This window comes from Budorcas taxicolor, chromosome X (assembly GCF_023091745.1).
Source record: "Budorcas taxicolor isolate Tak-1 chromosome X, Takin1.1, whole genome shotgun sequence".
In the NCBI taxonomy this organism is placed as follows: Eukaryota; Metazoa; Chordata; class Mammalia; order Artiodactyla; family Bovidae; genus Budorcas; species Budorcas taxicolor.
Genome location: NC_068935.1, coordinates 27,839,069 through 27,852,017, shown reverse-complemented (window position 1 = coordinate 27,852,017; position 12,949 = coordinate 27,839,069). Strand labels below are relative to the sequence as shown.

At 43.2% G+C, this 12,949-nt stretch overlaps 2 protein-coding genes across 2 annotated transcripts in view; one reads left to right on the top strand and one right to left on the bottom strand.

The window, feature by feature from the left end:
- The window catches only part of KIAA1210 (KIAA1210 ortholog), a 46,267-nt gene extending 42,363 nt beyond the window's left edge, over window positions 1-3,904 (top strand). The window contains exons 9-11 of the mRNA XM_052663834.1: window positions 585-784; window positions 2,167-2,272; window positions 3,732-3,904. Of these exons, the coding sequence (XP_052519794.1) occupies window positions 585-784; window positions 2,167-2,272; window positions 3,732-3,904 (479 nt within the window). The remainder of the gene's footprint in view (window positions 1-584; window positions 785-2,166; window positions 2,273-3,731) is intronic.
- Window positions 3,905-9,656: 5,752 nt separating this feature from the next.
- On the bottom strand, window positions 9,657-12,232 carry CT47C1 (cancer/testis antigen family 47 member C1). The gene is made up of 3 exons (XM_052662606.1): window positions 11,617-12,232; window positions 10,621-10,762; window positions 9,657-9,669 (listed from the first exon to the last, which is right to left on the bottom strand). Exons 1-3 carry the CDS (start codon window positions 12,230-12,232, stop codon window positions 9,657-9,659), a joined length of 771 nt encoding a protein of 256 aa, XP_052518566.1.
- Between the last annotated feature and the right edge of the window lie 717 nt (window positions 12,233-12,949).

Sequence of the window (12,949 nt, the reverse complement as noted above, 5' to 3'; positions counted from 1 at the left end):
GAAGTCTTAATTTATTGTAAATGTTTGTACTTCCACAGCTTCTTAACTCACCTGAAATGTCTAAAAATCAAGAGCTAGGTGACTTTTTGAGCATTTATCTCTCTCAAAGCCTTTGTACCTTCAGAATTATCATCACATAGTCTTGTACATGCCTATAACCATATCCATAACCACACACCTTCATTAGAGACTATGAAGTAACAGATGCAATAAGATTTTCCTTGGAGTTAGAGAAATGATATCAGTGGCCTAATCATCTGGCCTCCTAGGAACTTCTCTGGCCCATTTGGCAACCATTGTCCTACCTGAATTGGGGATAGAAAGAGAGATGGACAAGGGAGGGAAAGGGACCAGTAAAAGGACAGTTGACAAACTCTGAAGTGCAGCTTAACTACTCAAGGTGTTCCTGCCTCGCAAAGTTGTGGGGAAGGCACTAAAGAATGGGGCCCTTCTCTATTTGTTGTTTATTTTCATTTGGCAGTTAACAAGGATCCCATTTGAGACATTATTGCAGGTAGGTCCCAGTCAGTCTCAAGACCCAGCCTGCCTCACTTTAGTTCTACTTTCTTTCATTCCTTTTTCAGGAAAAGCTCCTGGTCAATGGTCAGACTATGCCACCTCAGAGCCAGCTTGGATAACTGCGATAAAGCAGGAGCAGAGGAGCTTCCAGGCCAACATTCCTCCCAAAAAGCCAAGACCCAAGAGTAGAGCTGCAGCCAAGGCTGAGATGAAAGAATCCAGACACGGAGTAGGACCTCGAGCAGCCTCCAAAACACTCCAAAAGGTCATTGGAGCCAATTGATTAAGTTTGTATTAGGAACTTTGCCAGACATGCAGTTCCCCACCTCCTTGGGTGCATTAATCAAGGCAAAGGGACTTTTGAGGGGAAAGACTTGGTTTGTACTCATAGAAAGGTGCCCCCACTTTATGTTCCTAAAGGATCTGTGAAAAGCGATGCATAGAGAAGGTTCTATAAATCAAATCCTGTTCTAAATATTCTAGAATAGGATTCCTCCAAATTGGTTGAGGCATAAGTAGATATAAGAAAACCCCAAAGGTCACCACTGGGGTGAGTTGAATATATTCTTACAAATATTTTAGCCTCTAAATATGTATATGCATTTAAGAAACTGAATGGAATTAAACTTTTTTTTTTCACTTAACATTTTATTTCTGGGCACCTTTCCATTATCAGTACGTAATGATTTACAAGGTAATGTTTAGTGTTCGGGCTTCCACATATTGATTTGGTTTGGTCTGGCACCTCCCTATAGATTAAAAGTGAAATTATGTGATAAACTAGGCTAATGGATCAGAACATGATAGGATGACATCTTGCTTTTAATGTCCCATTTGCAATGTCTTTGCAAGTTTTAGAATGAGGACCCCTTTTGTCAACACTGCATAAAACTGCCTCAAGAAAACTCAATGAAGTTTACATAACAAGAGATGTCTAAGTTCCTATACTTTTAAGTGCTTAAAGAATTTGTTGAAGGATCATGTGAAAATCTGTTTTCACTTTTTGCTTTAAAGATCTTTTCATTTCATCATTATTATTTTTATGGGAGCAGGATCATACAGGTAGAAAAGTCTACCTTGGTTAAAATTTTGTCAAAGGGAAATATACTAAGATATGTAAACTAATTAATTTAGATCAGTTGTGGTGAGGTTAATTTGAAAAGCTTAAACTGTACCATTTTGAAAAGACCTATAGTTATATCATTTCCTAATGCAAGGCATGATCACAAGATGTAAACAAGTTTTGTTGTGTAGAAATCTATGGAACCCAATTAATTGATAAGATTTGTTTGCAACCACCACATTTCGGTGAGCTTTCTGTTAAGTGCTGGTTAACTGCTGGAGAAAAGGTTGTAGTCGAGCTAAGTAATTCTCATGTTAACCTGTTTACTACACTGTTTATATGATTAGATAACCTTTTCTCCCAGCTCAGAAAGGTGATAACGTTGAACCAGCTTAGATTTTGTGATCCTAAATTCTGAACCTAGGTGCTTTCTGTGCTCTTTCCTTCCTTACCTCTCTTTCTTTTTGGTTAATGTTGAACTTATAATGCCCAGGATGGGACGTGCAGCTATGATCTGAGTAAGTAATTTGCTATTTTCATATCAGGACTTATAAGATCATTCTGTTCTCATTTTTGTATTAAAGAGAACTGGCCTTGTAAGTGAAAGCCAACCAAGAATGGTTCTCATTTCTGATGTCAAGAGACAAGAGAAGATGGCACCAACAAAGCCTCCAAAGTCTACCAAAACAGGTAAAAAACAAAAACAAAAAAAACACCCTATCCCTCGACTCCCAAAAGAGCTCTCACAGAATGTGAAACTTCCCATTTCAAACTCAGGCAATACGTGTCTCTTCCCCCAAGTCAGCTTGTGATTCTCTCATGGTACTTCCATTAGATACAGATATTAGCTTGTTTTAGGAAAATCCAACTATTATGACTAATATAAGTCAGTCCAGTGTGTAACTTTCAGAGGGCCTTTCAGTCTTTTACCCCATCAAGGAATCTGTATAGGAACAAAATTGTGATCATGCACTAGAACGTTCCTGTGGCTGGTATTCAAAAGGACAGAATACCAAGCCACTTTCTAGTTCACAGCGAAGTGGTACTTTCTCACCCTCTACATTCCCAGTGAAACTGTGAAAAATAATCCAGTATAGATGCCCAATAGTATTGAATTTTAAAAAACTATTTAAAAGGCTTGTTTCAACCCCTCCATATTCTGAGCAGGGATATGAGAGGTGGGGCATGTTGAAAGCTGAGAAAAACACTGTGCTGTGATAAAATCGAATGGGGTCTCATCAGTAGAGTTATGTGTCAGAGGGATTTTTTTCTTTCTAGAAGGAGCAGGGAGAGGGGAGGATAGGTTTATATTGAGTCATCTTTGTTCTCTTCCTTAGTCCATCTCATGAAGAAATTAGACTAGGAATTTAGGAATCCACTGTCTGGCCATGATATAGCAGCACAGTAGGTCAAGTGAATAGCTTCTCATGCGCACGGTAGTCCTATCAAGTGGTTTTCAACTCTCACTATGTATTAGAATCACCTGATGTGATTTTTAAAAAATTATAGATGGTTTTGGATCCACTGTTGGAGATTCTAATTCAGTTAGTTCATGAAATAGCATGTGCATTTGTATTTTTAAAGAGACCCTAGATGGTTCTAATATGTGACCAGAGTTGAGAACCACTGGCTGACTCTAAGCCACTAAGTCAATCAACCGTAAAGCAGGATGAGGGAAGGAGGTACTTGCAGAACTGGGGCATAGCGAGGTAGTCTTGATATAATGTTATTTAGCATAGACTTTTCCTGGGTGGACCTATTGAGTCATCAACAGTGATTTCATACAACATAAGGGATTGGAAAAACAAAAGCAATATTACCTTATTTGAAATTTTAAAAACTGAACGGATACCATATAACATGTTTCCGCTCTGGTCTCAGTTCAAAAGTGTAAGACAGTCCAATAATAACAACCCAAAGATTGGCAGTTACAGCTGCAGGTGTTTATTCTGAGGCCTTCCAATGTCCAGGCCTCTGTGGTTCTAGCCATACTGACATTACTCCTTTCACATACCACCCTATAGCACTGACATTTAGAAACCAGAGAAAACCTAAAAGGAGGGAAATTTTTATTGCATCCCATAAACATACTTCAGTATCTCTGGGGCTTCTTACTGCTTATGTGTTATTTGCTATGGTTTGGTTCCAGTTGGATTTGAACATGAGAAGATATTTCAAGTACCTTCGATGGAAAAAGAAACCAGGTCTGCTACACTTCCAGCCATGCTACCACAGCCGGTTGAGCCGGCTGAACCGGTCTGGTTCTCCCTGGCCAAGAAGAAAGCTGAGGCATGGAGCCTTATAGCAGAAATGATGCAATAAACTGCTCCTGGGTGGAGTATCAGCATTTCAAATTATAATTGCCAATAGCTATATTAATGCCATGTAGTGAATTATTTATGGTAGCCATTTTTATTAAGCATAAGAGCCTTAAAATGGGCATTAAAGCTAATAATTATTTGAATGAAATAGATCCCATGAATGCCTAACCTTCAGTACAGTCACTGCCAGCATCTGAAAACCCAGCATTTCCTTTATAAAAACTATGTAAAATGTTTGCACTGCTGTTGAATTGAGAAATCTTTAACTTTGGACCATGGGCTGTAGAAGGGAAAAAGCTAAAACATTTTGGTGGAGCAACTAAGAGGTAGGCATTTCCCTTGATCAAATAAATTCATTCTAATGGAAATATCCAGATGATCTGGTCCAAGGATTGGCTTATATGTTTTATGAGCCTAATTAAATACTTTAGTTCTTTCGTTGCTGCTCTGAACTTTGTAAAGCTTCCTGAGAAGAGGTGGTATTGATAGAAGTGAAAATTCTGGGTTTCCAAGAAAAAAATTTGCACAGCCAGCTCCCCAGTCTGTCCAATGCCCTTTGAAACACCTTCTTTGTATCCCTGAGGGCCCCCAACCCCTGCAACTTACACAGAGCTCTCTTTGCACATGCCGCATGTCAACCTGTCACAAGTCTGGCAGCTGTGAGCACCTTCCTATGAGGCATACCATTCCTTGGGGACTATCATACTCCTCTGAGGGGTTAGCCCTCCAGTGTTTGACCTCTTACCCCAGTGCTATTGTGGCCCTCTCTAGTTGCTCAGAAGCATAGTACATGTCACATACATCCTATTTTAAAAGCACTTAAGGCCCTCTTAAAATTCAAATTTTGCACATGGGGGCTTCCCTGGTGACTCAGACAATAAAAGAATCTGCCTGCAATGCAGGAGACCTGGGTTTGATCCCTGGGTCAGGAAGATCCCCTGGAGGAGGGCATGGCAACACATCCCAATATTCTTGCCTGGGAAATCCCATGGACAGAGAAGCCTGGTGGGCTACAGTCCATGGGGTCGCAAAGAGTCGAACACAATTGAGCAACTAAGCACAGCACAGCACAGCGGAGACCAAAAGCTGTGCTTTTAGTCAAGCAGATGGGAATCCTTCCACGAAGGAAGTCTGGGGCTCCTGGACAGCTGTCTTATGCCCAGGCTCCCAGTAGCCCAGTTTCTTGTTGCTTTCCCTCAGCAGCCTCTGTTTCACAAGATTTGGGCTCAAAGCAAAATTGAATTCTCAAAGCCATAGAACAGGTCTTTCTGCTAACTGGAAGCCTGGAGTGATTGAATTAGCCTTTCCCCGCCCTCATTCCTAGAGGCACACACACCCAACAGTCACTAGGCTGGACAGCTCCCACCTCCCCAGTGAACCACTCACTCCAAGTCCTTGCCCTCCATTCCACCACTCCCTCCCCAACCTGCCACACACACACACACACACACACACCCACACCCCCCTAAGGGAGAGCTCCTTCTGGATGCCTGGACAGTACCTGGCTCATTTTCTCAGGGAACCCAGAAGTGTCTTAGTATTACACCTTTCATGGTATCTGCCCCTGTCACTGTGGAGCTACTTTGTTTAAACAGAAATGCAGCCCTAGACATAACTGTGCCTTTAATTTCTGAGTAGGGCGCTGCCTTATGCAAGAAAAATTCAGAGGCTATAGGGTGGGAGAAGCAATTTCAACCCTTGGTGCTTGGTTTTCCTGATGATGGTATAATGTGATACTGTACAATCATTTGCTGGATTTTGCATTTTCTCTATAAAACAAGTATTTTTCCTTATACTATATTTTTGCCTTTTTGATAGTGCTAGGTTTTTGATTGATTTGGTTTGATTTCTGTTGTATTTCCATAGTGAATAGTTCATTAAGGTAGATGCCTTTACCCAGGTAATCCTGGTAGGTTAACTGTTACACCTCCCTTCCCCCTTTTCTCAGGCTGGACCATAATTAGGTTATTCTCACTCTAAGAACTCTCCATTAACAATTTCTTTTTCACACTTAACAACAAAAAACTATGTTTTAAGTAAAGAGGTGAAGTCTTTTTTTTTTTAGGTTAAGTCTTTTTTGATGCATAAAGGCACATTTTGATAAGTTTTCAGCTTCTTTGATTTCTGCTGTATGCAAAGCAAATAAATTCAATAAAGCTTGTTCTATAGTCTGTCTCTGTCACATGGGGAGGGAAATTAAATAGGTTATTGACAATTTAGACCCAAGGGTTGTCAGAAGAGCAAATGATCTTGAGAGGTTGTGTGGAGCAGAAAGGACCCCTATGCAGGTGTGCCTGACCAAGCTGATGGCCTCCAGGTGGGCATCTATATGAGGGAGTGGTACTACTAAAGAGGGGGTTTTCATGTGTAAACACATGAGGAGCAAAGAGATGGGTGGGAGAGAAAATGCAGACAGGTGAGTAGAGGGGACAAGATGGAGATTGTACTGCAGCCTGGCTCAGGGACTAGGTCTGAGTCTTCCTGCAAGATGGGCTTCTAGAACAAGCCATTATCAAAAGGAAGGGGCCCCGCTGTGCTCAGGTAACCAAGTGTAACACAGAGTGAGCAAGGGGAAAGAGTAATAGAGCAGAAAATAACATTTGTCCTATTTGCAAGGTTCAAAAAAAAAAAAGTTTAGTAGGGATCCACATAACATGTCTAAAAATATTTGAAATGTTTAAATCAAATGATAAACCATTAAATAAGTTGTATCTCCTTCCATGACAAATGTACCTTTCTAATGACCTGAAAGGCCAGGTTGGGATTTAGAATTCTCATACTCCTCTAAGTTCTGCCCTGATGACGTAGGGAGAGCTGCCCTCCTTCCCTTCCCCCACCCATGCCCTGGCTCCTAGGCCAGGCCACACCCCCTTCTGGGCCTACAACCCCTCCTTGGGCCTGGGAGCACCCACCCCAGCAGTGAGTGCAGTCAGCCACCCCCAGGACAGGTCTAAGAGGAGCACACGGGCCCTGGAAGCAGGCTAGGGACTGTTTAGGGCTGCCAGGTACCTGGAGCATGGGCTAGCAGGGACACACCCCTTGTTCCCACGGGCTGGGCTCCTGGCCCTGGCAGGAGGGGTGTGGCTGAAAGAAGACTAAAGTGGCCCTCTAAAGCATAGAGCTCAAGACAGAGATACCTCTTCCCTGGGTCTAGAAACAATACTATTTTAACAACTAGCACCGCAGAAATACTAACAAATCAGAACCAGTTCGAAGGGCCTCAAATCATACTACTTGACCTGCCCTTTTAGTTGAAATAATGGTGACAGGGAGTGCTTTGCCTTCTGTCTCACCATGTGGTTCTAGCCATAAGGAATAATATAACACATTTTAAAACATCAGCATCAGTGACAAAAAAAAAAATGACAGTGTAAGTGTTAAGTTTACTTTGACAGATATTAGTGGAGCACCTACTAAGTGGACAACTCAGTGCCTAGGACTTTGGGAAAGATAAAACATCTTAAGGCCCCAAACATTCAGAAGTTCACAGTCCTGGGGGAGGTGAGGTGGGGGCAGGAGATACACACATATATATCATGCACACATACTTGGACACAAATGTTCATAACAGCACTATTCACAATAATCAAAAGGTGGAAACAATGCAAATGTCTACCAACAAAAGGAATGGATAAACAAACTGTGGTATATACATACAACAGAAATATTATTCAGCCCTAAAATTAAATGCTGATACATGCTACAATGCAGATGAGCCTTAAAAACATGCTAAGTGAAAGAAGCCAGACACACACGTTCACATATTGTATGGTTTTGTTTATAGGAAATGTCCAGAATAGGTGAATTCATTGAGATAGAAAGCAGATTGGTGGCTGCCAGGGAATTGGAGGGTGAGGAAATGGTGAATGACTGCTTAATAGGTACAGAGTTTTGGGGTGATGAAAATGCTCAGAACTAAAGATGTGCTTGCACAAAATTGTCAATGTCATTGAATTGTTCACTTATAAATGGTTGGTTTTAAGTGAACTTCACCTCAATTAAAAATGCTAATATAAGTTGGAATATAAGATGTCCTACCACAGAATATGAGAGAAGGTATCAATGCTACCAAGAGAGCACTTAGGAAGCTTTAACTAAATGCAGAAATGAGCCTTCTCTGATCCTCTGATCAAATGTGACTTATCCTTTTTTCCCTCTTAAACAGTCTAGATATCAAGCTTATTCTCTCCCTTTCCTCTATTTTACTCATTTTTAATTATGAAATATTTCAGACCTATACAAAGGTATAGAGAATAATACTGCTGACATCTATGTACTCACCACCCAGCTTAAGAAATGTAATATTACAAATATAGTTGAAGCCCACTGTGGATCCCTCCCCAATAGGATCACCATCCTTTTCTTTCCCCAAGGGGTAGCCACCATCCTAAATGTAGTTTTTATCTTTCCACTGCATGCCTTCCTGTATGCTTGAGTACGCACACATCCTCACAGGCATTGCTTTTTACTCTGTGTGTATATCTACCATCCGTACCTGGTGAGTGAATGTTCTCTTAGACTTCATATACCTGGTATTATGTCTGTGACCTTCTGAAACCAGCTCTGTCCCTTGGATATTTTTCTGGAAGTGTTAGTCATTCAGTCATGTCCAACTCTTTGCGACCCCATGCACTGTAGCCTTCCAGGCTCCTCTATCCATGGAATTCTCCAGGCAAGAATACTGGAGTGCCATGCCCTTCTCCAGGGATCTTTCCAACCCAGGGATAGAACCTGGGTCTTCTGCATTGCAGGCAGATTCTTTACCATCATGCAGTAAACAAGCTCAGTTCTAAAGGCTTGATCTCCATTTCTGTCTTTACAAAAATTGTTTTAAACTTGATATTTCAATTTATTTGGGGCTGCAATAAGGAATTTAAAGCAGGCTTACCAAATGGTGGAAAGTGATGCCTTTCAATGAAAGTAAAGTGGGTCAAACAAAAGTGAAAGAGATTTGAGTCAGGATTATTTACCTAAACAAAATTTGCCTGCATTTCAGTTTGAAGTGAAGTGAAGTGAAGTGAAGTCGCTCAGTTGTGTCCAACTCTTTGCGACCCCATGGACTGTAGCCCACCAAGCTCCTCTGTCCATGGGATTCTCCAGGCAAGAATACTGGAGTGGGTTGCCATTTCCTCCTCCAGGGGATCTTCCCGACCCAGGGACTGAACCCAGGTCTCCCGCATTGCAGGCAGACGCTTTAACCTCTGAGCCACCAGGGAAGCCCTATATAAAATAAACTTATTTTTAACTAGAACAAACACTCTCAAACATATCTGTAGATGGTACAAGTCATGTTATTGGATGTCACTTTTAGGGAAATGAATTTTGGAATGGAATCAGCATTAATAACATTCCCATGGGCTTCTGCAAAATGAAAACCCTGAAAATCAGGATTCTTCTTTCTCCATCTTTCTAGTCTTCCAAACTGTAGGATGAAATGATAGAAAATGAACAATTATACAGTATTTACCAGCACCAGAGACTTTCTTAATCTAATCTATATCTGAGGGCTGTTATCTCAACAAGTAGGGAAGAACAACATATTTCCCTCTTGTAACCTGCATCATAGATATTGATATATGTACAACCTGATGGCTTCAATTATATGATCCTACCAACCTTCTCTCCCTCTTGCCCAACACTATACATGTTTTTTTTTTCCCCTTTGAGAGGCTATTCTTGGACTTAAATCACTCTTTTCACCTTAAAAGTCTGTGCTCAGGCCACAGACGATACTCCTTTACTCTCCCAGACCCTCAGTTTCCATATCTACCATATGAGAAAGAGGCTGTTTTGAAATACACCATTATGAAAATGAGGGAAAAATGTTCATTATTAAAGACAAGATATATCTTATACCTTCATTACCAGCTCAGTGATAAGCAAGTCATACTATGACAAAGTTACTCTTCTTTTAACTGTCACATAAAATTTAAAAAAAAATCTACAACTGAACAAATGTTTACCTATTAATCACTAAATGTGGTCCCTACTTGAAATTCTGAACTTTTTGCTATTTGTAAGTAGTCACATTCTAAAAGATGTCATCTCTTAGTGCAGGAGACTCGACTTCTGTGGTCAAGAAATAAACACTCTACTAGTGCGAAGCCCAGTTACTTTCACTGCTGCTTCTAGTAACTGTTTACTAAACAAATACTGGTCTTAGGTACTAATACATTTACAACTTGTTAGTAGTCTTACAGGTAGAGGACAAAAGACCTCATAAAAACAAATGAGGAGCCATGAAGTATACTTCAGTACATAATGCACTTTATATTACTAGGTGCATGCTGCTGCTGCTGCTGTTGCTGCGTCACTTCAGTCGTGTCCGACTCTGTGTGACCCCATAGACGGCAGCCCACCAGGCTCCCTCGCCCCTGGGATTCTCCAGGCAAGAACACTGGAGTGGGTTGCCATTTCCTTCTCCAATGCATGAAAGTGAAAAGTGAAAGGGAAGTCGCTCAGTCGTGTCCGACTCTTCACGACCCCATGGACTGCAGCCTACCAGGCTCCTCCATCCATGGGATTTTCCAGGCAAGAGTACTGGAGTCCAGTGACTAGGTGCGTGAGTGTTCTATAAACATTAAGTAGGTAAATTTGAATTGCTGAACTAATTTTAAACAAACTTGTTCTTAATTTACTGGGAGAATTAAAAAGCAAAAACAAAATTTGTAAATGCCTGGGAATAGCTGGCTTATTTTCAAAGCTATACACAGATACCTGGAATTTTTGGGCCTGTCCTTTGCTGGGTCCAGATTCTTTTCTGGTTCTTCTTGTTTTTTGTTATACTTCTCTTCTTTCACCTCACATTCAGTGCCTTGGATCTCTTTTTTGGAGTTCTCATCCTGGTGCTTACCTATCTCTTTAGTGAGGAATAATACAGACTTTGGGACCAGAGGTTTACAGAAAAAAAAAAAAAATCCCAACTCGTAAGGAATAGCAACAGACATCCAGAACTCTACCCTCAGGAGAAGCAGGAGGATAGGAGCAACTGAGAAAAGAGTAACTGGGGGCCTTCCTTCTGGTGGATACACTTCCATGGCCCTCACTTTGTTGCTGCTTGATCATTTTCACAATCACATTATTTCTTCTTCTCTAGTAAATCTGTCACCCTGTGCTACTGATTACTTCTGGCCAAAGATCAGAATCCTCTGGGTCTGATGCATTCTGTTTCAGTCAGAACTTTCTCATCAAAATATGTTTCACCTCAATGACAAATTCTACGGTGAAGCTCATTAGTTCCTCAACCCCCTGAAACTTCATTTTGACCAAGTGCTCCTGTATCAGTTCATAATATTTTGGGATCAACTTTCCAAGAATCTTACCATTTTTAAAAGCTATGAACCAAATATGACGTATGCCATTTGCTTGTTCTCTTCCATGTCCTCTCAAGCTCCCTCCCAAACACCTGCCTTCACTGATCTTCACCTGTGGGCTCATAACTGGCACCGATCATCTCAGACCTCTTACCAGGGCTGGCAGAGGGAAGCTTATTTCCGCACCCCGCACCCCAAACCAGAGAGGTCGTTATGGAGTTGGGCTTCTACTGGGCCCCTCTGGCCTTCGACTCAAGGAGGCCCTCACTCCCAGCCTCCCTTCCCGAGGCCCTCCTCTGAGCCTGCCCCCCTCCTCGGGATCCCTGGTCCCCAGACCCGGCCTGCAGATGCCAGTGTCCCCGTCCCCCCCAACTCACCCCCTCCCCTCCTGAAGGCTCACCCTCAGGGGCAGCTGGCTCCTGCGCCACTTCCCACAAGCTGGACTCCTCGGACTCTTCGGCAGCTGTCTCCCATAAAGAGGCTTCCTCGGCTTCCTCCGCCTCCTCCACCTCCTGGGCTGGAGCCTTCCCCGCCGGCCCCTCCCCCGGTCCATCCGACGACACCCGGAGCTCGGAGAACTCGGCCACTGCGGCCGAGCCTTGATCGGACGAGTGCTGCTGGGCCCGGTGCTGGACCGACATGTGGCCGTTGTGGGGCCAGACGAGGATGTAGTCATTGTAGTAGATGCGGCTCAGCACCGAGCGTACCAGGTCCAGCAACGTTAGGCGGAAGCCAGCCATGGGGAAGTGGTGTGTGTCCGCCATGAGGTCTCGGCCCCCTGCCTGCTCCTCCTCCCCCTCCTCGGCGCTCCCACCCTCCAGGGCTGCCTCCCTTGGGCCTCCTGAGGCCTCAGGGATTCCGCCTGCCCCAGCCTCAGGCACGGCGTCACCCCTGCGAGGCCCGGAGTTGCAGTCCACACCTTCACGGGCTCTGGACAGTCCGGCCTGCACCCCGGCCATGCCTGCTGGGCATTGCTGCCCTTCAGGGCCCTGATCTCCACCTCTCGTGGTGGACATGGCACTGGGCAGTTACCTCAATTGGGCGGGTGATGACGGCAACAGCCCAGGTGGTGGCGCCTGAAGTGGCTGCCCCGAGGGGAGGCTGAGGGTGGCAGGACGGGACGAGGCGGCCACTGAGAGGACGACAGAAGAGGCCCCACGACAGGGAGGGTAGGCAGCCAACGGCGGGAGCGTCCCACCGAAAGCTGGGCCTCAGACAACAGTGGAGCCAGGCCTGACGCAATAGATTCCCCTAGGCCACAGAGGAGGGGCGGGGCCAGAAGAGTAGCCAATAGGACGTGCCCCCTCGTCACGAGCTCTGAGCTCATTTGCTGACAATGGAGGATTGATGTGCCCTGTGTCCAATGAACAATCAAGATGCTTAGATTGTAGAATTGTTCACAATCGTCTCCTGGTTCTTTTGACGCCCTGCGTTTGGTTCTAGCCTACATTTAAGTATGGAAGGTTCCTGTCCTTTTAGTTTTACGATTGTGCAAAAACCCACAATGGTACAATATATTGATAACGTGGGCTGAGGAAACTTCTGTAAAAGGCAGAGAGTTAACATTTGGGGCTTGGAGGTGCTCAAAGGTAAAATCAAAATGGTTATCATGTAGGTACTTACATAACAGAATTCCAAAACAAATAAAATGTTGCTGAAACTAAAAAATGTTAATAATTGCTTACAATGTTTAAATAATATAGGTCTATTAGTGAGAAGAATGAAATTCTTTT